General features: G+C 43.9%; 1 protein-coding gene across 1 annotated transcript in view; it reads left to right on the forward strand.

Moving 5' to 3' along the window:
- The window catches only part of GLDC (glycine decarboxylase), a 112,351-nt gene extending 87,576 nt beyond the window's left edge, over positions 1–24,775 (forward strand). Inside the window, exons 18-25 of the mRNA XM_054502414.2 lie at positions 814–963; positions 2,456–2,568; positions 3,730–3,871; positions 6,319–6,430; positions 17,062–17,157; positions 21,002–21,174; positions 22,451–22,531; positions 24,090–24,775. Of these exons, the coding sequence (XP_054358389.1) occupies positions 814–963; positions 2,456–2,568; positions 3,730–3,871; positions 6,319–6,430; positions 17,062–17,157; positions 21,002–21,174; positions 22,451–22,531; positions 24,090–24,233 (1,011 nt within the window). The 3' untranslated portion in view covers positions 24,234–24,775. The remainder of the gene's footprint in view (positions 1–813; positions 964–2,455; positions 2,569–3,729; positions 3,872–6,318; positions 6,431–17,061; positions 17,158–21,001; positions 21,175–22,450; positions 22,532–24,089) is intronic.
- Positions 24,776–27,974: the final 3,199 nt, after the last annotated feature.

Consider the following 27,974-nt stretch of genomic DNA (forward strand, 5'->3'; position numbering starts at 1 on the left):
TGTTAAAGATAGTCATCCTGCAGTGGTATAGAACTCTACAACTTACTCCTCCTATCTAGCTGTAATTTGGGAATTTTAACTTCAACAGAAGGCAAGGGAAAGGAATGGATATGAGAAGATGAGCAGAGAGATTAACTATGAGAATGGACGCACCTAGAACCACAAACATCTGAAATCATTATTGAGATGACTTGAACCAAGGGAAAAACCACCTTAGAGAGATGGGCCCGAAATATCCAAAAATCTTGTGAATAGTCCTTTTGGTCTGGACCATAGAGACCTAGACTGAAAGGATCTTATTATTTCTTTTTTCTTTTTTTTTTTGACCTGGAGTCTCGCTCTGTTGTCCAAGCTGGAGTGCAGTGGTGTGATCTTGGTTCACTACAACCTCCACCTGACTGGTTCAAGCAATTGTCCCTGCCTCAGCCTCCTAAGTAGCTGGGATTACAGGCACTCGCCACCATGCCTGGCTAATTTTTGTATTTTTAGTAGAGACGGGGTTTCACCATGTTGGCCAGGCTGGTCTCGAACTCGTGACCTCAGGTGATCTGCCCGCCTCGGCCTCCCAGAGTGCTGGGATTACGGGCATGAGCCACCACACCCAGCCAGGATCTTATTATTTCTTTGGAATGATTTGTGAAGGGAGTAATGGCTGTGGTTTTTTAATTGCTGTCATTGTACTTTGAGACAGTTCCAGGAAAGTAAAGACCGAGACTTCATCTTTCTTCATCCTTTAAAATAAAAGGCGAGGATTTGGCCAAGAAACAAACATATCCTCCCTCCATGTCCTTCTCTACCCCTTTTCTTTCACAGGTGGATAAGCACAAGGAGAACCTAGCAGCCATCATGATTACATACCCATCCACCAATGGGGTGTTTGAAGAGAACATCAGTGACGTGTGTGACCTCATCCATCAACATGGAGGACAGGTCTACCTAGACGGGGCAAATATGAACGCTCAGGTGGGAACTGGAGAGGCCTGCCCTTAGTTCCCACTGAGAAAATGGATATGTGAAAAAAAAAAATTCTGACTTCTTGAGAGGCTTCCTGTCTGAGGGAACTCAGACCCACGACCTGACCACTGGTGGTTGTTGATCTCTCATGGCCTTGGAAAGCCACTTATCCTGGCATCAGCTTTATCAGCTGTGAAATGGGGGCTCAAAGGGCCCAATCCTGATTACTTGGGGGACAGAGGATCTGCGTACTGTGAACCTCTGAAGAAATGCTGTTGGGAGCCCCTGCAGGAGAGGAGTGACACAATCTTTTTGAGACTCTTATTGGTGTTTGCTTTTTGCCTTTTTCTTTCTTTCTTTTTCTTTCTTTCTTTCTTTCTTTCTTTCTTTCTTTCTTTCTTTCTTTCTTTCTTTCTTTCTTTCTTTTTCTTTCTTTCTTTTCTTTCTTTCTTTCTTTTTCTTTCTTTCTTTCTTTCTTTAGAAGGAGTCTCACTTTGTCGCCAAGGCTGCAGTGCAGTGGTGCGATCTCTGCTCACTGCAACCTCCACCTCCTGGGTTCAAGCAATTCTCCTGCCTCAGCCTCCCGAGTAGCTGGGACTACAGGTGCATGCCACCACACCCAGCTAATTTATTTTTATTTTTATTTTTTTTTTGTATTTTAGTAGAGAGTATTTTAGTTTCACTGTGTTGCCCAGGCTGGTCTTGAACTCCTGAGTTCAGGCAATCCACCTGCCTTGGCTTCCCAAAGTGCTAGGATTACAGGCCTGATCCACCATGCCCGGCCTCTTTTTTTTTTTTTTTTTTTTTTTTCCTACCATTTTAGGCTCTTTCTTTGGTTCCGATTCATTTCACAAGTGTAATCCAGAGATTATCTATTGATTCTGTAGCATAAATGAATTCTGTACCTTTGGTCACCATCAAAATTAGTCCTAACACCTAAGTGGTGGGAAGGCTAGTGGGATATCATGCCTGGTATCTGGATCATCTCAGGAAAACTGCCAGCCTTGCTTTCCCTCTCTCAGTTCAGCCTCCTCCCTGGTGCCCCTGCAGCCTCTGCCATCATTGTGCCCAACAGGGCCATTTGGTAACGTGCATCATACTAGAGCTGACCATGCAGGGGAAGGTAGCACTGCTCAGGGAAGAGTTGCCTATTTCAACAACATGGAGGTTCTGCCCTTTCTTGTGTTAGAGACACTTCTCTTCTGTTGTGGTGTGGATAATTAGGAAGAGACTGTGTATTCAAATCCATATTTTTAAATCTAAATTGGGCTAAATGGTCAGTTGCTATTTCCATAGCAGCCACAAGCACTCTGCCTATAGGATGCCAGGTTGTGACTACGGAACTGGGCCAGTATAGAGGACGTTTCTGTGAACACCATGGATGTGGCTCTGCCTGCTTTTCCCCTGAGGGGAGAAGGCAGCACCAGCCAGCCATGGCCTTCACACTGGAGGGTGTTTCCAAGCTCTTGACTTTTGCTTTTGGCCCTTGCCTTTGTGGTAGGTGGGAATCTGTCGCCCTGGAGACTTTGGATCTGATGTCTCACACCTAAATCTTCACAAGACCTTCTGCATTCCCCATGGAGGAGGTGGTCCTGGCATGGGGCCCATCGGAGTGTGAGTTCTGGGCTGCTGGTTTCAGGATGGCTTTGGAGACAGAATGAAGGAGTGGCCCTAAATAGACTACTCATCCCATCAAAGTCTTCATGTGTTGAGGATACCCTCATTGGTGTAGTGCACTTGTAGGGGCTAGGGGAGGAGCAGTGAAATGGGTGCTTTTAGGGGATTTCCAAAGAAAAGCGTAATTAGATTTTATTAACCATAACATGTGGCCTCACTGAGCTTCCAGATGTGCATAGACAGCAGGTTTATTAACAGAATAATGAATAGGGAACTTTACCTGAGCATGTGTATTGTAACTGGAATATCGGCACTAGACAGTGCCTTTTGGACTTTTGGATTTCCAAGCATTTTTTTTTTCTTTTTTAAAATCAGCTAATGGTTCCATTGAAAGTGAATTAGATATAAGGTGTTGAGATAAGTAACACATAAGTAAGGAAGAAACAAACCTGGTTACTAGAAATAATTGGATGAAGCCAGAGTAGGACTGAAGGAATATTTCTTAGCTGTGGATAACTTTTTACACTGAAATCAAATCATCTTGGGAAAATGATGATGAGAGCAGCTGTTTTCCTGAGCTGCTTCAGTCTCCCAAAAATATGCTAAAGAAGCCAGTTTTCAGAGTTGCTGGAAGCTTGGCCTTCTTACTTTTTTCTTTTTTCTTGTTTTTTGGGTTTTTTTTGACTACTGTTAAAGTGAGATTCATTTTGATGATGATTATTTCTAGTAAATGTGTGAGCTCCAGTGCTTCACCTGTCAGGGAGGTGGGGAGAATGATGTACATGTCAGCCCATGGGGCATCTTCTCATCAGCCCCTCCTATGTCCATCTTGGGAAAGTGTATAGGGGTGAGGGAATGGGGCTGGGAGGGGGAGGGAGGGACATGGAACTCCACTGTTTCATGGCTGCCTGCCTCTATCAAGTCCTCCACCACAGTTCTTGGGTGAGCCCTGGGACACTGATGGCTGGTGGACCTCCACCAGAGGAGGAAGGAAGGAAGGATCGCTTCCTGAACATCTGCCTCCCAGCAGGTGGAGAGTCCCTTCCACTGTCAGAGCTCCTCTGCTAAGAACAAGACTTTCTGGGAGGGCCCAGAACCTTCCCATTAGATTAAACTGAATCGTTTACATTTTCTGAATTTGCACTTAAAAAAATACAGGAAGAAACATCTTGCCCCGTTTTTGCCCAATCATCCCATCATTTCACTAAAGCGGAATGAGGATGCCTGTCCTGTGGGAACCGTCAGTGCAGCCCCATGGGGCTCCAGTTCCATCTTGCCTATTTCCTGGGCTTATATCAAGGTGAGGCCTGGGAGTATGTGCAGGTGGGTGGGGGCGTCAGGTATGGGTGGGGACCGGATACTGCAGACTTCTTTCTTGGCTTAAAAACAAATAAATTCATGATCTGAGATGTGGTTCAAAGAATATTGCTGATGACCTCGGTGGAAGAAACCTTCCTAAAGAGATGAGCTAAAAATCATTTCATCTCTTCTTCATTACACTACTTATTTTGGGTTCTCAGAGTAGGTTTAACATCAGAGAAACTGAAGCACCAGATATATTTTTCCAGACACAGCTAAGTTCCATGAGTCATATGGATGTTCTGGCCGCATCCTTTGGTTTCCTGCAGGATTTATATAGCCCCTTCCGAGTGAAAAGCAGTGCACGTACTAATTATTCCACTGTGCTGAGATCCTGCTATATATCTCACTTTGCTATATATTTCTTGGGGGGGCCAGAGGAGAAGATGAAAAGTAGCGGAAATTTGCTTCTCTGGTGGTTTCCCAGAGCTCTTCGGCCTTTAGGGCTTGTGGCACTGTGCTCTCTGCGTAATTAGTCAGAGTACAGGCTTCCTTCCTTTGTCTTACTCCAAATAACACCAGGGCCAGAGTTGATTTTCTACTGTTCTTGTTCACACTGCCCTGCCCACCTCCTGGACTGACAAGACTGTGAATAGGAACACTTGTTTGGCTGCTAATTAGAGCAGTCTCCCCAAAGCAGTGCCCCTCTTTAAAGGAAGGGGGGCTCCCACTGAAACAAAACTCCCAAAACGCAGCTATGCCAATCATTTCAGAGGACTCTGTAGAGCTGGCTGTTTATTTCTGGAATAGCATGGCATTTATGATTCTTCACGAAAAGTTTCTTGGAAGCCGGAATAATTCTGTACCTCAGAGACTAACACTTGCTTTTAAAAATGATACTCAATTTGTTTTGCAAACAACACAAGCAATCAGAATAAAGGTCTGCTTCTTTGTAAGCAGAATCAAATTCCCACTTCCCTTTTGATCTCTGGGTTCTGTAAATCTAGGTTATTTGTATGAACATATTTGGGTTGGAGATGACTTCCCACATATAGGAAATAAATGCCCCAAGGTTGGTTTGGCTACATGCCTGGAACACCAGCTGGTGCCTCAGTTTAAAAACTAAATAAATAAAGTAGGGTTTAAGCTGCCCCCTCTGGCCTTGGCCCTTCTCTTATTTCAGGCTGTTGTTACTTATCCCCTGGACTCTAGCTTTAGCTGCTTCTCTCCCTGCTGCAATTCCACAGGCGCACCTATAGGACTGCTAGACTCACCCTAGACACCCACATATCTCTCCTGGCTTCCTGTTGCTTTACCTGGTTCTCACTAGCCTGCACAAAATCCTTAGGGGATTCTTTCAGAATGCAAATGCCTAGGCCGCATTCCAGGGAGAACCAAATTGAGCATATGTAGGGTTGGACTTAAGCCATCTGCGTTTTAAAGAAATCCCCCCATGAGACATAGGTCGAGAGCCAGTGGTTGGCTGGACAAACTCGAAGTCCTTCCTAGAGAAGGTTTGGGCTTAAAAACGGAGTCACAATTCAGCTTGGCCTACATCCACTCCCAGATGACAGTCATGTGCCCTCCCCTTCCACGCCTTCATTTCTGCCATTCTTCTCACTGGTATACCTTCTCCTTTCTCTTTCCCTATCCAAATTCTACTTATTGCTAAGTTTCAAGCCAAGTTCTGGCTCTTCATCTAGGAACCCTTCTTTGACCAGCCTGGAGCAATGTGGCCCTTTTTTACTTTGGACCCCCTTAATGATACCAAAGTACTACTGTTGTTTGATTTGGTGCTCTCTCATTCTTTTTACATTAGTTATGTATTTAATATATATGCCAACTCCATCACATGTGAGGTACTCTGGGAAGAAAGTAAGCCATCGGAATTGGTGTAGTCTTGATTTGAAGCTCTTTGCAGTGATGACGTGTATCCCTTATGATCACAGGGACTCTTACCTACCAGGACAAGATTGAGCAGTTTTTAAACATAAGCAGCCTCTACTAGGGACAATGGAAAAATAAACCATACAAAATTGCTTCCGTGGAGATATTGGCCCAGATCCCATCGGATTCCTGGCAATTATCAAGACCTCTCAAATTCATAGGAAACAAACAAAAAATCACAAAACACATGTAATTTAAGAACAATTCTTTTCTCTCTTTAGATAACACAGTAGTCAGTAGTCAACTTGCCCTGTTGTGGGCTTTGCTACTACAATAAAGAACATAAAACTACTATTAAAAGAAGAAAACAAAAATGTATTACAGGCTTAGAGGGATCTGACAGATGTCCTTGTTGGAATTTTCCACTCATCTCTACTCCAGAGTCATGGTGGGCTGCCTTCCTTTGTGGGTGGAATTTATCTGGGGGTGTCTTTTGGTTGGTGTCTTGACATTTGTGTTTGCCTGTTCAACGGCTAATGGCTCTTTTTCCTTCTGTTGCAGATGATGGGAGGCAAGGGTCTTAAACAAGCCACGGAAACTGCGATATTAAATGCCAATTACATGGCCAAGCGATTAGAAAAACACTACAGAATTCTTTTCAGGGGTGCAAGAGGCAAGTATCAACTTTAGTCTATCATTACTTTGGTTTTTTTCTTGGCCAAACTAAGTTTGACCTAGATGTGCTTTTCTGACATGGGCAAGAGACTTCTGTTTCTTAGCATATATCAGAAAATAGTGTAGAGTTCTTGGAAATAACTCTGGTTTATTTTATTTTGTTATTTTTGAGATAGAGTCTTGCTCTGTCACCCAGGCTAGAGTCCAGTGGCAGGATCTTGACTCACTGCAATTTCTGCCTCCCGGGTTCAAGCGATTCTTCTGTCTCAGCCTCCAGAGTAGCTAGGACTACACGTGTGCACCACCATGCCCGGCTAATTTTTATATTTTTAGTAGAGACAGGGTTTCACCATATTGGCCAGGCTGGTCTCGAACTCCTGACCTCAGGTGATCCACCTGTCTCAGCCTCCCAAAGTGCTGGGATTACAGGCGTGAGCCACCACGCCCAGCCATAACTCCACTTTAGTTAACTGTTTAGGGGCATTACTATATGCAGGTTTCTCCTAGGCTCCTAGTCTACACAGCAGCCCAGGTCAATAAAGATTCCACAACACTGAAATGTGTACATAAATACCATGAGCTAATTATTTACAAAGTGCTATGATATGCATTGAAAGAGTAGAGTAACTCAGACTGGATAGAATGGTTGAGAGCGCCTTCTCGCTGGAGCCATTTGAGATGGGCCTGGAAGCCAGCATAGCCGATGAGAGCCTGAGTAAGCAGAGACACAGGAGCAAACCAGAGAAAAGAAAGCTGTCTGGTCTGGAGTGAAGGATGGGATAGGGGAGAGGGAGCAAATGACAATGAGGCTGGAAATGTATCGTGGTGCCTTTAAGGTCTTGGAAGGCTCTGGACTTCACCCTTGAGCTGGACAATAGCCATTAAAGGTTTTTGAGCAGGGGAGGGTAGGGATTCATGAAGAGACTGTTACAATCATTAAGACAGTGGCAAGGGGGAAACATGCCTTAGAGGTAGCAAGGGGCTGGGGTGGTGGCTCACACCTGCAATCCTGTAATCACACCTGTGATTGAAGGTTAGCTAGCCTCTAGGGCTTACAATAGAGGGAATAATAGGCAGAGGAACAAAGTCACCCTGGAAGTGATGGGAGGGAACTAAAAACCAGGCATCCTTTTACACATTGGGCTGTGGGCTCAGGACCTAATAGCTGAGTCTTGGAAGTGGTGAGGCCCCAGGAAAGAGTATTGAAGGTGAGAAGCCAGAACAAAACGCCTCAAGTAGATGGCTACATTAAGAGGGAGGCAGAAGTCGGGTGCCTGGTGAGGGGCACTCCACACCTGAGGCAGCTTTAGAACCCTGGCAGTGCTTGGCACAGTGCCTCTCCCTCAACACCCCTGCCTGGCCCTCCTGCTGCCGTGTGGCTCCGCCTCCTCCCTGCAGCCTCCACTCCCTCCTCTTGCTCACCCCCGACCCCACCCCGGAGCACTTGGAATTGTCTCCCACTTGGTATTGTCTGGCTCTGTCCATCTGACTCCAGGGTCCAGGAGAGGGTGGAGACTGCACCTGCTTTGTTTCTCTGGCAGTCAACAAATGCACGTGATGACACATAATAAGGAGAGGCACTGTAAAGAGCGGGTGGCTGATTTAATCTTACTTAAGTTTATTTAGATTTTTTCTTTTACTGAGGTATGATTGACAACTGATTTTAAATTATGAGTCTTAAAAGGAACCTTTGTCTATAACAATTAGGAAGCCTTTGGTAGCCTTTGAAAGTAGTTTGGGCACAATGGTGAGGCAGACGCTGGATGTTTGAAACGGGCTGAGATGTGGATGGAGGTCGGGAAGGAGAGGGGAGAAGGATTCCATGTTTGCAGGTAGTGAAGGAGGAGGGGGCTGCTTCAGTAGGATGTAGTTATATTTTCTTTTTAACTATGAAAACAACATGATTTTAAGCTGTCAGAAGGGAGAGTGAAGATACCTTTGAGAGAAAAACAGATGGGGGAACAAAGTCACCCTGGAAGGGAAAGGCTGGAACTGAGAACCAGGTACAAGTCCTTGCTATGGGCCCAAAGTGAGAGCAGGACAGAGACCGGGACCTGGAGCTTGGATCAGAGGCAGACGTCAGGAACCAGCCCACCCGCCCGCACCTGGGCAACAGCAACAAAGCGCTTATGGGATCTTGGTTTCTCTGGTCCAGGTGGAATGTACCTCTATAGCTGTGATCTTTAACGGCTGGTCTTACCTTATAAATCAGTATCCAAAGGGGTGGTTCCACAGTTTGAAAAAGAATAGGACCGAATAACCAGAAGTGCTGGTTAAAATGCTCCCCAGAGAACAGAAAACACGGTTGTGGGCAACATGTCTCTAAGCAACATAATAAAATGCTTCTGTGAAGTGGGTACTAAAGAAGTGACAAGAGCTACTAATTAATTCAAATCTAGCTTAGCTCCTGCTCTGTGAAATGTATCCTGCTTGTGTATTGGCTTTAAGGAATAGCTTCAATATTTATTTTGTCAGATTACATAAATAATGTATATATGCTCAACATGGACATTTTGGAAAATAATAAAGCATGACAAAGAAAATGTAAATGGTCCATGGTTCCATCAATCAGTTATAGCCATTACTAATATTTTCTGTATTTCTTCTCCTCTTTGTTTGTACAATTGATCATACTGCAGATTGTTTTATTAGTTTGTTGTCCAGGCTGAAGTGCAGTGGTGCCATGGCAGCTCATTGCAATCTCCAGCTCCTGGGCTTAAGTGATCCTCCTAACTCATCCTCCCAAGTAGCTGGGACCACAGGCACACACCCGCTACACCTGGCTAATTTATTTTTATATATTTTCTTGTAGAGACGGGGTCTTGCTCTGTTGCCCAGGTTGGTCTTGAACTCCTCTGCTCTAGTGATCCTCCCACCTCGGCCTCCCAAAGTGCTGGGGTTATGGGTGTGAGCCACTGCACCCGGCCTACAAATACAGTTTTTAGCTTATTTTTTAACTGTATATTATGAGCATTTTCCCGTCACTAAATATTCTTTGAAAGTGGCACTGTCAATTCCATTGTATAGATGTGCCATGATTTAACCAATTGTATAGTTTTTCTTCCCTTTGTTTGAATTTATTACAATGTGGCAATGAGTATCCTTTGCTTGACATTTTAAAGAATTTTGCCTGATAATTTCCTTAGGAGAGAGTCATAGAAAAAAATTATTATCTCAGAGGATATAAATGCACTGAAGCTTTTGACATGTATGGCTTCAATTTTTTTCCCAAAGACTTTGTGTCAATTTATCTCACAGTGATAACATATGAGAGTGGCCATCACACAGGGGCCTAGTAAGGACTGAGAACTAGACAGAAGAACAAGAAAACAATATATCATTGCCAATTTGATAGGTGAAAATGACCTTATTGTTTTAGTATATGTAGCCAATGCGCTCAATGTTTCCCTAGTTCTTAGTGCTAGCCTTGTCCATCCAGGGTAACTGTGTTCGCCCATCTGTTCTGTCTACTTCATTCTCCTTCACAGCTGACTCTCTGATTTCACAGCTTAAAATCATGTTGTTTCCATATCTTAAAAAGATATATAACTGCATCCTATTGGTTTTTTCCCTAATTGCTTATTTGTTCATATTTTAAACTTCCTCACGTTTAATTTTATTTAGTAGCAGCCGGATGCGTTGGTTCATACCTGTAATCCAAGCACTTTGGAAGGCTGAGGCGGGTTGTCTAAAAGTATGACACTTACATTTATATATAGTACCTAATAATAATGATAAAGACTATGCTGCTGGTTTATGTATTTACTACGTAATTCTTTTTATCATTATTATTATTATTTTTGAGACAGAGTCTCGCTTGGTCACCCAGGTGGGAGTGCAGTGGCATGATCTTGGCTCACTGCGACCTCCGCCTCCCAGGTTCAAGCGATTCTCCTGCCTCAGCTTCCCCAGTAGCTGGGACTACAGGCGTTCATCACCACGCTTGGCTGATTTTTGTATTTTTAGTAGAGACAGGATTTCACCATGTTGCCCAGGCTGGTCTCAAACTCCTGACCTCAGGTGATCCTCCCACCTTGGCCTCCCAAAATGCTGGGATTACAGGCGTGAGCCACTGCATCTGGCCCCCATCATTATTTTAGAGTGTATTCCTTCTACTGTAAAAAAAAAATGTTAACTGTAAAACAGCTTCAGGGCGGTCCTTCAAGAGGTGTTCCAGAAGAAGGCATTGTCATCACAGGAGATAGCAGCTCCGTGTGTGTTACTGTCCCTGAACACCTTCCAGAGGACAAGATATCAGAGGTGGGGCTGGGTGGTGGGGCTGGTTGCTGTGGCTCATGCCTTAAATCCCAGCAGTTTGGGAAGCAAAGCCGGGAGGGTTGCTTGAGCCCAGGAGTCTGAGATCAGCCCGGGAAATATCATGAGACCTGTCTCTTCCAAAAAAAAAAAAAAAGAAAAAATTAACCACCATGGTGGTGCACACCTGTAGTCCCAGCTACTTGGAAGGTTGAGGCAGGAGGATTGCTTGAGCCTGGGAAGTTGAGGCTGCAGTGAGTTGTAATGGTGCCACTGCACTCCAGCTTGGGTGACAGAGTGAGACCCTGTCTCAAAAAAAAAAAGATGTGGAGGTGGAAGACAGTGATATTGAGCATCCTGAATCTGTAGGCCTAGACAAAGGTGTGTGTTTGTGTCTTAGTTTTTAACAAAAAAGTTTAAAAAGAAAAAGAAATTAAATATAGAAGAAAGCATATAGAATAAGGATATCGAGAAAGAAAATATTTTTGTACAGCTGTACAATGTATTTGTGTTTAAAGTGTTATTACAAAAGAGTCAGAAAGTTTTTAAAAATTTGGTTTATAAAGTAAAAAAGTTACAGTAGGCCGGGCGCAGTGGCTCACGCCTATAATCCCAGCACTTTGGGAGGCCGAGGCGGGCAGATCACTTGAACTCAGGAGTTCGAGACCAGCTGGGCCAACGTGGTGAAACCTCGTCTCTACTAAAAATACAAAAATTAGCCTGGCATGGTGGCAGGCACCTGTAATCCCAGCTACTCGGGAGGCTGAGGCTTAATAATCGCTTAAACCCAGGAATGAGAGGCTGCAGTGAGACGAGATTGTGCCACTGCACTCCAGCCTGGGCAACAGATTGAGACTCTGTCTCAAAAAAAAAAAAAGTTACAGTAAGCTAAGGTTAATTTATTATTGAAGAAAAAAGTTTTTTTAAATAAATTGATATAGCCTAAGTGTACAGCATTCACAAAGTCTATGGTAGTATACAGGAATGTCCTAGACCTTCCCGTTCACTCACCACTCACTCACTGACTCATCCAGAGCAACTTCCAGTCCTGCAAACTCCATTCATGGTAAGTGCCCTACACAGATGTACCATTTTTTATGTTTTATGTCATATTTTTGCTCTGTCTTTTCTATGTTGAGATATGTTTAGATACACAGATTTGGACCATTGTGTTACAATTGCCTACAGTATTCAGTACAGTAGGAGCAAGAGGCTGTACATGTAGCCTAGGTATATATAGTAGACTTTACCAACTAGTTTATGTAAGTACACCATGCTGTTTGCACAATGACAAAGTCATCTCACAATGCACTTCTCAGAACGTATTCCCTTCATTAAGTGATGCATGACTGTATTCTGCTAGAATGAGGAAAGAAAGGAATTACCTCAGGTAAGATGATACTTTTTTTTTTTTCTTTTTTTTGAGACAGAGTTTCGCTCTTGTTGCCCAGACTGGATTGCAATGGCGCAATCTCGGCTCTCCTCAACCTCTGCCTCCCGGGTTCAAGCGATTCTCCCACCTCAGCCTCCCGAGTAGCTGGGATTACAGGCATGCACCACCATGCCCGGCTAACTTTGTATTTTTAGTAGAGACAGTGTTTCTCCTTGTTGGTCAGGCTGGTCTCAAACTACCGACCTCAGGTGATCCACCCACCTTGGCCTCCCAAAGTGCTGGGATTACACAGGCGTGAGCCATTGCCCCGGCAAGATGATACATTTTAAAGGAAGAATTGCAAAAATCCACAGCTGTCTACTTTTGTGGGAGGCAAAGATTTGATCTGAATGGAGTTCCCATTAGTAGGAGGAGATGACTTTGTAGTATCCCAATGTTTTCTTTATGTTTTAATTTCTTATATGCCTAGCCTTTTTTTTTTTTTTTTTTTTTTGAGACATTGTCTTGCTCTGTCACCCAGGCTAGAGTCCAGTGGTGCAATCTCGGCTCACTGCAACCCCCGCCTCCCCAGCTCAAGCAATTCTCCTGCCTCAGCCTCCCACTATGATTACAGGTGCCCACCACCGCACCCGGCTAATTTTTGTATTTTCAGTATAGATGAGGTTTTGCCATGTTGGCCAGGCTTATCTTGAACTCTTGACCCCAGGTCATCTGCCTTTTTTTTTTTTCCCATCAGACAAACACCAACTTTGCCTGCAAATACCTGTCCCTGCGGAGGTTTCCAGGTGGCCCTTGCTGTATGGGTGGGCAGCGGCCTCAGGGGCTGGGCCCTCACATCCTTGGCTCACAAGTGACCCTGCTCGGTCCCACTTACCCGACCTCATTCTCAGGGAAACCTCATTCTAGCTTGAACTACAGGGAAACAGCCAGGAAATTTGATTCTGTTAGTCATGGTCTATGGATTTCAGCTAAAAGGCTTGACCAAGCATTGATTGCCCAGCAGAGCTTTCCAGAGTAGTTACCTAGTGAGTTCATTTATTCCTCGGCAGCCACCTTGAGGATGGGGGATAAGTAAGGTCTGGTCCCTTCTCTCAATGAGGGTTTTGAGAAGCTGTATTTTTTCACAGCACACTCCCATATTGTTCTTACCCTCAGAAGACAATCAACATATGGGGCGGTGGTTCCCACTTAGATAGCTACCCAATGTTTACCTTGCTTTTCCTCCATCCCACGCCCTCCTGTCCTCCTTGCCCCTTTCATGTGGTACCTTCTCAGCTATAGTTACTGTTAGGTCCAGCAGAGACACCTACTCTGTGAACACTAAAACTTGGTGCTGAGTGGTTTATTCAGTTTCCACTTGATATCGCTCCAACATTGCCCGATAGCAGGTTTGTGTGTCCTAAAAGCTGCAAAGAACATCTTAGGATCTGGCTTCTGACAGCCACCAAGTTGAAATTTCATCCCTTTCAGGGCTCACATAGAGATGGAGAGAGATGCTGGAATTCCACTGCAGTTTCTATTTGAACGCAATAGAGTATGGACTTAGAAAATAACATCTGAACCTCATTTAGAAAATGGAGCTCTTCCTAAACCTCTTGGCTATGGTGGGGGCCTCTTCAGATGGCACTGTGGTATTAGCAGTGCTGTGTTGGGCTTGGCTTGATGGTGCCTTTCAGCTATTACTGAACCTCTGCTTGGAAGACTCTCCTCTTGTGCTGCCAGCAAGAGTGCCTCCTCCCCCACCGTGTCCTTCCCCTCCTCCCCTCCCTGCTGTCTGGTGTCGTTCCAAGCAGCGAGCTTCCATTAGCCTTCGTCCTCCAATCATTGTCACAATCAGGGCATTTTGTTTTGTTTAAGAGATGGTCTTGCTCTATTACCCAGGCTGGAGTACAGTCACATTATCATAGCTCATTGCAGCCTCAACCTCCTGGGATCAAGCGATTCTCCCACCTCAGCCTCCTGAGTAGCTGGAACTACAGATGTCTGCCACACACCTGGCTAATTTTTAAATATTTTGTAGGATAGGGTCTTGCTTTGTTGCCCAGGCTGGTCTCCAACTCCTAAGCTCAAACAATCCTCAGCTGAGCATTTAAGAGTCCTGGTATTAATAGTTGATAAAAACTTAGTCTAATGATTTTCACCTTGAACATTCCACTTACTATTCTGTTTCAGCATTTTTTTCCTATGTTTACCTACCCATGAATAGGATTTTCTACCTTTTTTTTTTTTTTTTTTTTGAGAAAAGGTCTCACTCCGTCACCCAGGCTGGAATGCAGTGATGTGATCTCGGCTCACTGCAGCCTTGACCTCCTGGGCTCAAATGATTCTCCCACCTCAGCCTTACACGTAGCTGGTACTACAGGCAGGCACAACCGCACCTAGCTAATTTTTTATTTTTTTGTAGAAACAAGCTCTCACTATGCTGCCCAGGCTGGTCTCAAACTCCTGAGCTCAAGCGATCTTCCTGCCTCGGTGTCCTGAAATGCTGGGATTACAAGTGTGAGCTACCATGCCCGGCTGAATTTTCTGCTTTTGAATCATACTCCTTACAATTTATTCCCCATCATTGTTAGAAAGCATGTTTTGTCTGGGTGCACTGTCTCACGGCCTGTAATCCCAGCACTTTGGGAGGCTGAGGTGGGGGGATCACTTGAGCCTAGGAGTTTGAGACCAGCCTAGCCATAGTGAGACCCCATCTCTACAAAAAATACAAAAATTAGCTGGGCATGTGGTGGACACCTGTAGTCCCAGATACTCTCAGGAGGCTGAACTGGGAGGATTGCTTGGGCCCAGGAGGTCAAGGCTGCAGTGAGCTGTGATGGCGCTACTGCACTCCAGCCTGAGTGACAGAGCTCTCAACCGTGTCTCAATTTCTTTTTTCCTTGAGACAGAGTCTTGCTCTGTCGCCAGGCTGGAGTGCAGTGGCATGATCTTGGCTCACTGCAACCTCTGACTCCCGGGTTCAAGCAATTCTCCTGTCTAAGCCTCCCAAGTAGCTGGGACTACAGGCATGCGCCACCACGCCCAGCTAATTTTTGTATTTTTAGTAGAGATGGAGTTTCACCATGTTGGCCAGGATGGTCTTGATCTCTTGACCTCGTGATCCGCCCGCCTCGGCCTCGCAAAGTGCTGGGATTACAGGCTTGAGCCACCGCGCCTGGCCCCTATTTCAATGTTTTTAAAGTTTTTAAAAATTTTTTTCTTCAAGCGTGGTTTAAAAATATGCAGTTTCAGTATATTCAGAGTCTTACGCTCTTTATAGTTTTATTTTCAAACAAAACCACTTCTTTTTTTTTTTTTTTGAGATGAAGTCTCGCTTTGTCTCCCAGGCTGGAGTGCAGTGGTGCCGTCTCGGCTCACTGCAGCCACCACCTTCCAGGTTCAAGCGATTCTCTCACTCAGTCTCCCGAGTAACTGGAACTACAGGCACCCGCCCCTACACCTGGCTAATTTTTGTAATTCTTTTTTTCGTAGAGACAGGGTTTCTCCATGTTGGCCAGGCTGGTTTTGAACTCCTGACCTCAAGTGATTTGCCTGCCTCAGCCTCCCAAGGCGCTAGGATTACAGGTGTGAGCCAATGAGCCCAGCCCCACCTCTTTCATATTTATTCATTCTATAAGAAGCAGAGCAGTTTGTAGACTGTCTTCAGGGGCTATTAATTACTGGAGCTATTCTTCACAGGCTTAAGAAGTTATGCTTGCTCTGAGTCTCTGTAAGTGGATTTATTTTTGCTGAGAGTGAGGAAAGTGGGTTAAGAAGAAGGAGTACATCATTATCTCATGAGTAGATACTTTCCTGGAAGGAAATTCATCAGTTGGTGGACCATGGAATTTGGGAAGCCCTGGAGGAATATTGGTCTATTTATTAAAACGCTGACTTAATGGTTTATTCCTGATGATGGTTGTGTGGTCAGTAGCTCATTCTGGGGAGCTACTGGCAGCCTGGACCTAGAGAAGAAGCCTGTTTATGAACTACAGGTCGAATATCCCTAATCTGAAAATCTAAAACTTTTTCTAAAAATTTGTATTTATTTTTTTGAGACAGGGTCTTGTCCCTATTACCCAGGCTGGAGTGCAGTCATGTGATCGTGGCTCACTGCAGCCTCGACTTCCCAGGCTCAGGTGATTCTATTTTTAGTAGGGATAGGGTTTTGCCATGTTGCCCTGGCTGGTCTGGAACTCCTGATCTAAAACGATCTGCCCACCTCAGCCTCCCAAAGTGCTGGGATTACCAGCATGAGTCACTGTGCCTGGCCTGAAAATCCAAAACTTTTGGGTGCCAACATGAGGCTCAAATAAAGATCTGTAATTTCAAATAAGGGATATGTCATTGGTAGAACAAAGTGAACTGGGTCACACAGACTTTGGCCTCATTAACTCCTTGTTACTTACGGTATATTGTTTGACGTCACGTATTTCTAATTCTTTGTTTGCAGCCTGAAACCAAAACATCAAAAGATCCTTCAAAGAAACATAAAATTCTATATGTGTCTTATGGATATATGTTTAATATATCCATACCTATATATACGCAAAAGTGATTATTTGATATTGAGGGTAAAGTTGCTGAAAAGTGTCAATGGCTCTAGAAATATTTTGTATAAAAGGATCAGGACTATACGACGCATTTAACTGTTGCAAGTAGATTTTATGTCCACAGAATAGAAATAATCTCATCCCCAGACACCTCTGGTCATATGTTCAGTAATGCCTCCCACCTGCCATTAGCCGTAATCAGGTTCACAGGTGTGTAGTGAGCTGAAGATAAGACACATCGGCCAGTGTGCTAAACATTTTTATTTGTAATAAGACTAAATGAAACCTTTATTGCCAATAATAAACTTACCCAGTGCCCATGGCTTCTTGGTCCTCACTGATACACATAAAAAGCTGATGCACTTATTCATTAAATTACTTATTCATTTGTTTGGGTAAAACAATAAGCTGATGCTAATCTGGGGCTGAAACAACTTTCCTGAACAGGTTATGTGGGTCATGAATTTATTTTGGACACGAGACCCTTCAAAAAGTCTGCAAATATTGAGGCTGTGGATGTGGCCAAGAGACTCCAGGATTATGGTAAGTGGCTTTTGACATTCATGCCGCCGCCCATGCTGGCTGTGGACCACTTCCTAAAGCACAAATGGAAAGTGCAGGCACCACAGTAAACTGATCTGGGGGATAAATGGGGAGCTCAGGGTTCTTGGCAACCTCCAAAATAATAGAGAAAAAAGTTTCCTTATGAGTGCACTAGTCCTGCCCTTCAGAAGATATTAAAATATGCATCTTGAATCCATTAACAGCCAAGAAAAGTGTTTATGATTAAAATTAAAACCCCTTAGAGTGGCAGTGAGTGCAGTGGTGAAGGAGACAGAGCAAGTAACCCATCGAAGTGGTAGAGACAAATAGCATTGGAGTTTTATAGCCACCTCTGTCATGGCGTAGCTGTTTCAGCTGCTTCTAGAGATGAAGAAATAAGTGTAGTAGTTTTCACAAAGAAAATGCAACTTTCTTTGAAGCATTTTGAAAGACATGGACACTTTACCTGTGCATTAGTGGGTGTTCATTCAGCTCAGCTCACTATATTTTCCTAGTGAACAATGTTATTAATATTATAATATTGAGATCATATTACTTTTTGGGGTGTTGGGGAGACAGAGTCTCACTTTGTCGCCCAGGCTGGAGTGCAGTGGTGTGATCTTGGCTCACTGCAACCTCCACCTCCTGGGTTCAAGTGATTCTCATGCCTCAGCCTCCCACGTAGCTGGGACTACAGGTGCACACCACCATACCCAGCTATTTTTTTATGTTTTTAGTAGAGATGGGGTTTCACCATGTTGGCCAGGCTGGTCTCAGACTCCTGAGCTCAGGTAGTCCACCCACCTCGGCCTCTGAAAGTGCTGGGATTACAGGTGTGAGCCAGCACGCCCAGCCAATATTACTATTATAATAATATGAAAATGATAATAATATCAAGGATCTTTCAATTCTCAGAAAGGCTAAGTTGGGGAGAACGTTGCCATTCAATGGATATGGAGTCCTATCTGAGTTCTAATGACTTGTTTTGGGAAAAAAAGAAAGAAATCTTTTAAATTTAATAGTTTCATTACTGCATCATAATGGGAATCCCATGTGTGTGACTCACTCCTCTCTCGAATGAATGATCTTATTATGCAGTTACACTGATAATAGATGGGAAAGCCAGAGAAAGGCTTCATTAATGAAATTACCAATCCCATCCTCAAGATCTCTGCTTGGCAACTCTTGTAACCTGACAGTAGAACTCCTTTCCCCTGACAGCCTCCCGGCTAGCGATTGGGTAATGGCCGACTCAGGAAAACACACTCACTTTGTGGATGCCTTGCCTACTTCACACAACTAACTGCAACAGCATTTGCAAGGAGAGAGAGGACGGGCTCACAGGGAGGTGGTAACTGAAGTTACTACCCAGTGTTTCTGAATCATGTTGTCTCCTGACCTCAATGTTATTTTGAAGATTGATAGAACCGTTTCCATACTTGTACAAAAGCCCAGAATTGTCCAGGTGCCTGGCACATAGTAGGCACTCAACACATAGTGTTAATAAATGAGAGACCAAATGAATAGCTAGTCAAAAAACAATGAACATGACAACACAGTTTCCAGGTCTTAAGCATAACTGCTGAATGTGAATTTTTAAGGAAGAGCGCTAATAATCTGTATATTTAACATGCAGCTTCTGTATGAGTCTTTTCAGGCCATTTTGGGGCATACTGCCTTACACAGCCGTTCCAGGCTAATTATCCGACCAATTATCAGAATCACCTGGCATGTTTTATGACTCATAGATTTTTGGACCCTACCTTGGACTTCCTGAATCAGGGTCTAGATGCAGGAATTTTTTTGCAAGTTCTCAGGTGGTTCAAAATATGGGGACCACTATAGCAGGATATGTTGGACTGAATTTGCTCACACATGGAATTAAGGGCAGACGTGATAGGTAATCAGCTTGTTCTCTTAAAACAAACAAACAAAAATTCCTGTCTGGTTTGAGTGACAAAGGTGTATGCATTTACCAAAACTCATTAAATGGTACAGTTAGGATTTGTGCATTTCACTGTAAGTTTTATCACAAAAATATGTGAACAGATATTGAATTCTAGTCATGATATATATGCTGAGGGGTTTAAGAGTGAAGTGTACTAATGACTGCAGTGTACTTTGAAATGCATCAGAAAGTAAGACGGATGGGTGGATGAGTAGATATGTGATAAAGCAAACAACAGCATTGTAGAATCTAGGTGGTGGGTGTAGGGTGCTCACCTACAGTCCTTTCAACTCATCTGGATGTTAGTGGTTTTTTTTTTTTTTTTTTTTTAAATAAAGACAGGGTCTTACTCTGTCGCCCAGGCTGGAGTGCAGTGTTATGATCTTGACTCACTGCAGGCTCACCTCATGGATTCAAGTGATCCTCCCACCTCAGCTTTCTAAGTACCTGGGACTACAGGCACATACCACCACATCCAGCTAATTTTTGTATTTTTTGTAGAGACGGGGTTTTGCCATGTTGCCCAGGCAGGTCTCAAACTCCTGGGCTTAAGCAATCCACTGGCCTTGGCCTCCCAAAGTGCTGGGATTATAGGTGTGTGAGCCACAGCGCCTGGCCTGAACATTTTTAAATAAAATGTTGGTAGAGAATGTTTTAAATCATGCAGATGTGACTTTAAAGTACTCCATGTAATAATGATGCTCACCAGAATTTGAGAACCACTGCACATTGGGGCAAGATTAGTTCAGAGGTGTATCAACCTGGGAGTTGTTCTTCAGCTTTTAAAAGTTTCATAGGCCCGGTGTGGTGGCTTATGCCTGTTATCTCTGCATATTGGGAGGCAGAGACAGGCATATCGCTTGAGCTCGGTAGCCTGGACAACATGGCGAAACCGTGTCTATGCAACAACAACAAAATTAGCCGGGCATGGTGGCGTGCACCTGTAGTCTCAGCTACTTGGAAGGCTTAAGTGGGAGGATCACTTGAGCCCAGGAGGTTGAGGCTGCAGTGAACCGTGAGTGTGCCAGTGCACTCTAGCCTGAGTGACAGAGAAAGACCCTGTCTCAAAAAAAAAAAAAAAAAAAAAAAAAAAAAGCTTTATAGAAAAAATACAAGAAATGGAAAACGTTGTTTTTGATTTTTGTCCTGGAAATCTCTCTCTTGACTACGTATCTTGTTGCATCACCTTACATGTGAAAACCTTTGGAAACAGAAACACACTGAGCCTGTGTTCAATGTAAAGGCAAAGGCTTTCCACATACTGGCCAAACTTCAGTTTCCTTATCATACAAAATGGGGACAATAAGATTTGCTCCAGGGTCCTTAATACTTGTTATCTCATTATTTAACTTTTGATAAGCTATAATATTTTTATTTCTCTTAATTGCATATAATACACGATAATTACTGAAAGATTCTAAAATACGATCGAAGTGAAATAAAAATCCCAGTCTCATTTTCTGGCCATATTTACAGTTAACATTTTATGTTTTCTTCAAGGCATCTTCCTGCATAAAATATACATATGTTATATAAGTACTTTGTCCTTTTATTTATATATAGAAATGGGATATCATTATGTGGCTTGCTTTTTTCACTTAATATTTTTGAATGTTTAGCCAGTTTAACACATTTACATACTTTTGGATGGTTGTCTATTTACTGTATGGGTGCTCTGTAAAATTTGCTTATCTGATCCCCCATTGTTGGATATTAGGTTGTTTCCTAAATTTTTCTTCTATAAACAGCACTGAGATGAGTCCCCAAATACATACATTTGCAAATATACCTGATGATTTTCTTAGGGTAAAATATAAGAAGGGATAGGAACTTTTCTTCCAAACTGGGTAGGCCACTGACTTTCAGTGAGGCAAGTTCTCCTGTCTCCCTTTGCAGGATTTCACGCCCCTACCATGTCCTGGCCTGTGGCAGGGACCCTCATGGTTGAGCCCACTGAGTCGGAGGACAAGGCAGAGCTGGACAGATTCTGTGATGCCATGATCAGCATTCGGCAGGAAATTGCTGACATTGAGGAGGGCCGCATCGACCCCAGGGTCAATCCGCTGAAGGTGCGTAGGCCCTGGAACTTTGTTTGAAATGTTCCTTAAACTAGAAAATGATGTCTGGACAGTGTACCAGCAACTCCTGAACTCTCAACTGAGGATGATACTCTTCCCTAGAATAAGGTAATTCTTCTGAGAAGATGCAGTTGTTACTTTGAAGTTTCCATCGTCTTGAACAGCATAGCAGTTACTCAAGGATGATGTGGTTGTGAAAGCTGTCCACAACTGTCTAGTTGGAGAATTTGTAACATTCTCCATCTCTGTTTGATGTACTGTAGTGAGAATATGGCATAAATAAAACTCACATATTCACATCACAAACTCTGTACAAGCACACATTCTTATATTAGAGCAGTTATCGCTGAGAAAACTGGATTGATATTTGGACTGGATGTTACAATGTTTATGCCCCATGTTGGGGAAAAGTTGGTTGGGCATTACTCTGCCGCTTCCAAAACATGTTAATTTTACATCTGGTCAGAGTCCTAAGTTTCTTGTTAGTCCAGATATTAAGCTGGAAGATCAGGAGTGGAGAATACCATGAAGGCTGTGGTTGTGTCTTCATGGCTATAAGCCAGAGAACAAGTCTGATATGCCTGCAGCAGCTGGGGCAAGTTCCCAAACTGCCTACCTGTAGGAGAGGGCAGGGACCAGTGACTTGCAGAAGGCAGGCACCTCTCTAGAGGTGAGTTCACAGAGTCATGGAGGCATACAAGATGATTACGCTTACCACCATTTATTTCTCTTTTCTCTCTGAAGACACCTGCTTCTTTCAGGATTTAGGCTATTTTTTTAAATGGCAATAAACATTTCAAAGAGTGTAACAGTGAGTTATAATACAAGTGGATAATACTACTCATAGGATGATATCAGATTTTAAAATGAGCCAAATTATGCTATATGCAGTTTATTAACATATGCAGTAATAGTATAAAAGCATGATGAGAATGGTAAACAGCAAATTCAGAAGAGTGGTTAGCACTGGGACAGGGATATACAGGCAGCGCCAAATGTGTAGGTAATGTTTTCTAAAAGGTGAAGCAAATATGACAGAATGCTCATTAGACTTTGCTGGGTGGTAGATGTGATGATTATTACCATAACGTTCTGATATTTAAAATATTTCACAATTACAAATCACATTGTACCCCCCCTAAATTGAAAGAAAACAACAGCTTTCTCTGCCTGGGCTCCTGTCAGAAGCTTGACGGTTGAGGCGCAGGGTGGGAGGAGAAGACAGTGTATTGCTCTGACCCCTCCTCTGTCCGTGTCTCTGTCTCAGATGTCTCCACACTCCCTGACCTGCGTTACATCTTCCTGCTGGGACCGGCCTTATTCCAGAGAGGTGGCAGCATTCCCACTCGTAAGTTCTCTGAATCTGAATGTGCCAGCTGGGAAGGCACAGGCCAGCTCCTATCCTGAGGGGTGTACGCTCTTAGCCTCATCATTATAGAAACCGTATGTGGGGCACCTTGTGAAATAAGGGTCTTGAAGAGGAATGAGGAGCAAAGAAATTGGCTTTCAGAGGCGAGGTCACACAGTATCAACCACAGATCCGGGAACCCATAGGGAACACAGTGGGGGAAAACTGAATACAAGTCATGCCCAGTGGACCAATGTGTTTCCCTCCACTGTGGGACTGGGAGATGGCACCCAATGCAACCTTCCTTTCCTTTCTGATTCTTATATGGAGGAGAAGGTTCTGTGTAGTCTGTTTGAGTGAGGTAGGGAGAAAGCTAAAAATGTGCCAAATTATGCTATGTGCTGTTTATGGATCTGTGCAGTAATAGTATAAAAACATAATGAGAATGGTAAATCCTGTATTCATTGGAGAGGCGGGCAAACAAAATGATGCTTTTTTTTTTTTCTTTTTTTTTTTTTTTCTTTTTTTTGAGATGGAGTCTCACTCTGTTGCCCAGGCTGGAGTGCAGTGGCATGATCCCGGGTTCATGCCATTCTCCTACCTCAGCCTCCCGCTGGGACTACAGGCACCTGCCACCATGCCCGGGTAATTTTTTGTATTTTCAGTAGAGACGGGGTTTCACCGTGTTAGCCGGGAGGGTCTTAATCTCCTGACCTCGTGATCCGCCCACCCCGGCCTCCCAAAGTGCTGGGATTACAGGCGTGTGCCATCGCACCCAGCTGATGCTTTTTTTTTAATCGTTCAAATTTTTATTTTAATGCACAGTATGAGAAATTAACTTTTTTTTTTTTTTTTTGAGATAGAATTTCACTCTTGTTGCCCAGGCTGGAGTGCAATGGCACAATCTCGGCTCACCACAACCTCTGCCTCCCAGGTTAAAGTGATTCTCCTACCTTAGCCTCCCAAGTAACTGGGATTACAGGCATGCACCACCATGCCTGGCTAATTTTGCATTTTTAGTAGAGATGGGGTTTCTCCATGTCGGTCAGGCTGGTCTCGAACTCCTGACCTCAGCTGATCTGCCTGCCTTGGCCTCCCAAAGTGCTGGGATTAAAGGAGTGAGCCACCGGGCCCGGCCAAGAAATTAACTTTTAAATCAACTGAATTGTATGGAAAATGACATGGCAAATAAATTAGACCTATGTTAAAAGAGAAGGTCAGCTAAATATCCAAACTTAAGGATATAATGGGCACAGAAAAACATAGATTCCAAAGTCTTCTTTAAGCAGTTGAAGTCTTTCAAACACAACTTTGCTATAAACTGGTCCAGAGATCAACAGCACATAGGGATGCTTAACAGGGGTGGTGATCAGCGACACGTCTCCTGGGAAATGCCTCTTTTTTTTTTTAACGGTAATGTAGGGTTGGATTTTAGGTTCTCAGAATATTTGTTGGGCTGATGGTGTCTTAGGTTGTGGGAATAGCATTGCCACCTCCTTTTCTCTAAGAGAAACCTCTCAGAACATTGCACAGCATTTCCATCTTTTGTCCTTTGCAGCCCTTCGTGAAACCAGAGAACAAATTCTGGCCAACGATTGCCCGGATTGATGACATATATGGAGATCAGCACCTGGTTTGTACCTGCCCACCCATGGAAGTTTATGAGTCTCCATTTTCTGAACAAAAGAGGGCCTCTTCTTAGTCCTCTCTCCCTAAGTTTAGAGGACTGATTTGATGCCTCTCCCGAGAGCATTTGATAAGCAAGAAAGATTTCATCTCCCACCCCAGCCTCAAGTAGGAGTTTTATGTACTGTGTATATCTCTGTAATCTCTGTCAAGGTAAATGTAAATACAGTAGCTGGAGGGAGTTGAAGCTGATGGGTGGAAGACGAATTTGCTTTGGTATTCTGCTTCTACGTGTGCCAGTTGCCTGGATTGGGAGCCATTTTGTGTTTTGCATAGAAAGTTTTAGGAACTTTTTTTAATGTGGCAAGTTTGCAGACGTTATAGAGGCTATCCTGGAGACTTAATAGACATTTTTTTGTTCCAAAAGAGTCCATGTGGACTGTGCCATCTGTGGGAAATCCCAGGGCAAATGTTTACATTTTGTATACCCTGAAGAACTCTTTTTCCTCTAATATGCCTAATCTGTAATCGTATTTCTGAGTGTTTTTCCTCTTTTTCTGTGTGAGGTTTTTTTTATCTGCATTTATTACTATTCTAATAAAAGCATTTTGATTGGAAGAATGCCTTTCTCTTGGTCTACTTTATAGTTTTACCACCATTACACCCTAGATTCAGTGGGAGCTGAAGGGCAATGAGAACACCCAACCCAGTAGCCATTGTTACATCATCAGTTTTGCCTTTGACTGGCTGAAGAAACAGTTGTCTTGGTCAACAGTGAAGACCACTTTGGCCCTTTTTGTTGGAACTGAGTTATATTGCATGTAACTGTACTCCAGCTATGGAAGTTCAATCAAATAGCAATTTATCTTTTCTCATTTAAGTCCAGAGATAATAAGCCAAGCACTGGTGCTCCTTCAGTTTTCCCACTCTGCCTTCCTTTGCATAAAGTTTTCATCCGCATGGTCTCAAGAAGGCTGTTGCATTTCCAGGCATCACATACCCATTCTAGTTAGGATTAAAAGGGAAGAGCAAAGGCCAGGCGTGATGGCTCATGCCTGTAATCCCAGCACTTTGGGAGGCTGAGGCGGGAGGATCACCTGAGGTCAGGAGTTGGAGACCAGCCTGGCCAACATGATGAAACCCCATCTCTACTAAAAATACAAAAAATTAGCCGGGATGGTGGTGCATACCTGTAGTCCCAGCTACTTGGGAGGCTGAGGTGGGAGAATTGCTTGAACCCGGGAGGCAGAGGTTGCAGTGAGCTGAGATTGTGCCACTGCACTCCAGCCTGGGCAACAGAGTGAGATCTTGTCTCAAAAAGAAAAAAAAAAAAAAAAAAAGAGCAAAAGCAGATTCCACCCAAATCTGCTTCTTTTGAAATGTTTTCCAATATGTTCCACTCAGTAACTGCTGCAGCTGGCCAAAATTGGTTCAAATCTCACTCCCAGCTACAAGAAAGTGTGGGGAAGTCTGTTACCTGGGCATGTGACTGCCCCAAACAAAATCAGGAGTATGTTAATTTTTAAAAAGGTGGGGAGAATGGGTTTTAGGTTGGCAACTAGCATGCCTGCCACAAATGACTTTGCCTTAGAAGTAGCAAATGCTCTAATCATGACTACTTGGCTACTTGGTTCCTTGCATGGCAGCTTCCTCCAACATTACTTAGTGTCCCTAGGCTTTAATGCTAGTGATCTGGGTGCTCTACTGAATTATCTGCAAGTATTCCACTTATTTTTATATGTAAAAAGTTTATACAACAATTTACTTTAGCCTAACAAAGCAGTAGAGAAGTGATGGGATTCACGGTTCCTTTTTTACACAATAATTAAATGATATCTATTAAGTACTGCATCTCAGGTATCAGGCAATTTTTTTTTTTTTTTTTTTTTTTTTGAGACAGAGTCTCATTCTTGTCACCCAGGCTGGAGTGCATTGGTGCAATCTCGGCTCACTGCAACCTCTGCCTCCCAGGTTCAAGTGATTCTCCTGCCTCAGTCTCCTGAGTAGCTGGGATTACAGGTGCCCACCACGAGGCCCAGCTAATTTGTATACTTTTAGTAGAGACAGGGTTTTGCCATGTTGGCCAGGCTGGTCTCGAACTCCTAACCTCAGGCCTCCAACTCCTGACCTCAGCCTCTCAAAGTGCTGGGATTACAGGCGTGAGTCACCATGCCCGGCTTGGTATTCTTTTAAGTGTTTAAAATATACTACCTCATTTGACCCTCACAATGTTCCACTCTTACACATGTGGGGAAGGGTATGAAGAGATGCCTAAAGTCCCACTATCAGCCAGTAAGAGGGAGGGGCAGAATTTGGATCCAGCCTTACTGGCTCCAGTACCTATCAGCCAAAACAGGATACCCTGCTGCTATGGCAACTGCAGACCTGGGGACTCTACCCTTCCTGAGTTGGAAACCCTGCTTAGTGCAAGTTAGCCATCAGGGCCTGGGGCGGCCCCTTCTTAGGAAGGACAAGTGTATGACAGTAAATAATGGAAGCAAACAGCAATTCTTTTCTACTTACTTTACACAGTGTTTGTAGTTGAGTGCCAAGGTTGTTTCCATGGCTATTATCCATTACTTGCCCCCAGAACATAGCAGAGCCAAACATAGGCGATTAAGAGTCAAGTGAATCACTTGTCCTTCACTATTAATTGCTCATGTGTTACCTAACACTTGTGCCAGTCTTTCCCTGCCCCGGACCTCATCCTGAAAGGCACTGCCCCTTGGAGCCCTGTCCCCAGTCACCTTGCTTTGCTAGTCGTTCTCTGTATTTCATCCTAGCCATTCTCTGTATTTCATCATTTCAAAAATGCCTTCTTCATATCCCCATGAAATAGGCTTTCTGTTATCTTCTATCTTGGCCCTTGGTTTGTTTCCTCCTGTACCCTGGGCACAATTCGTGATTTTTTTTTTTTTTGGAAACAGAGTCTTGCTCTTTTGCCCAGGCTGGAGTGCAGTGGTGCGACCTCGGCTCACTGCAAGCTCCACCTCCTGGGTTCACACCATTCTCCTGCCTCAGCCTCCCGAGTTGCTGGGACTACAGGCGCCCGCCACCATGCCCGGCTAATTTTTTGTATTTTTAGTAAAGGGGGGGTTTCACCATGTTAGCCAGGATGGTCTCAATCTCCTGACCTCGTGATTTGCCTGCCTCGGCCTCCCAAAGTGCTGGGATTACAGGCGTGAGCCACCGCGCCCGGCCCATAATTAATTTTTTAATGTTCACTCAGTTTTTGTCTCTTTGTTTTGGTCTCTCTAGTAGAGACCGTATCTTACCCATTGTTGGATTCTCAGTGCTGAGCCAGGGCCTTCCAAGTAGTATGTGTTCAACAAATAAAAAGAAATATGGGCTGGGCGTGATGATTCATGCCTGTAATCCCAGCACTTTGGGAGGCCGAGGCCCGTGGATTGCCTGAGCTCAGGAGTTCAAGACCAACCTGGTCAACATGGTGAAACCTCATCTCTCCTAAAAATACAAAAAACTAGCCAGACATGGTGGTGTGTGCCTGTAATCCCAGCTACTCAGGAGGCTGAGGCACAAGAATCACTTGAACCCGGGAGGCAGAGTTTGCAGTGAGCCAAGATCACTCCCCTGCACTCCAGCCTGGGTGACAGAGCAAGACTCTGTCTCAAAAAAAAAAGAAAAAAAGAAACAAGAAAAGAAATATGGTGGGCTGGGCACAGTGGCTCACCCCTATCATCTCAGCACTTTGAGAGGCTGAGGTGGGTGGATCACTTGAGGTCAGGAGTTCAAGACCAGCCAGGCCAACATGGAGAAACCCTGTCTCTACTAAAAATATAAAAATTAGCTGGGTGTG

Source organism: Pongo pygmaeus, chromosome 13, assembly GCF_028885625.2.
Source record: "Pongo pygmaeus isolate AG05252 chromosome 13, NHGRI_mPonPyg2-v2.0_pri, whole genome shotgun sequence".
NCBI classification, from domain to species: Eukaryota; Metazoa; Chordata; class Mammalia; order Primates; family Hominidae; genus Pongo; species Pongo pygmaeus.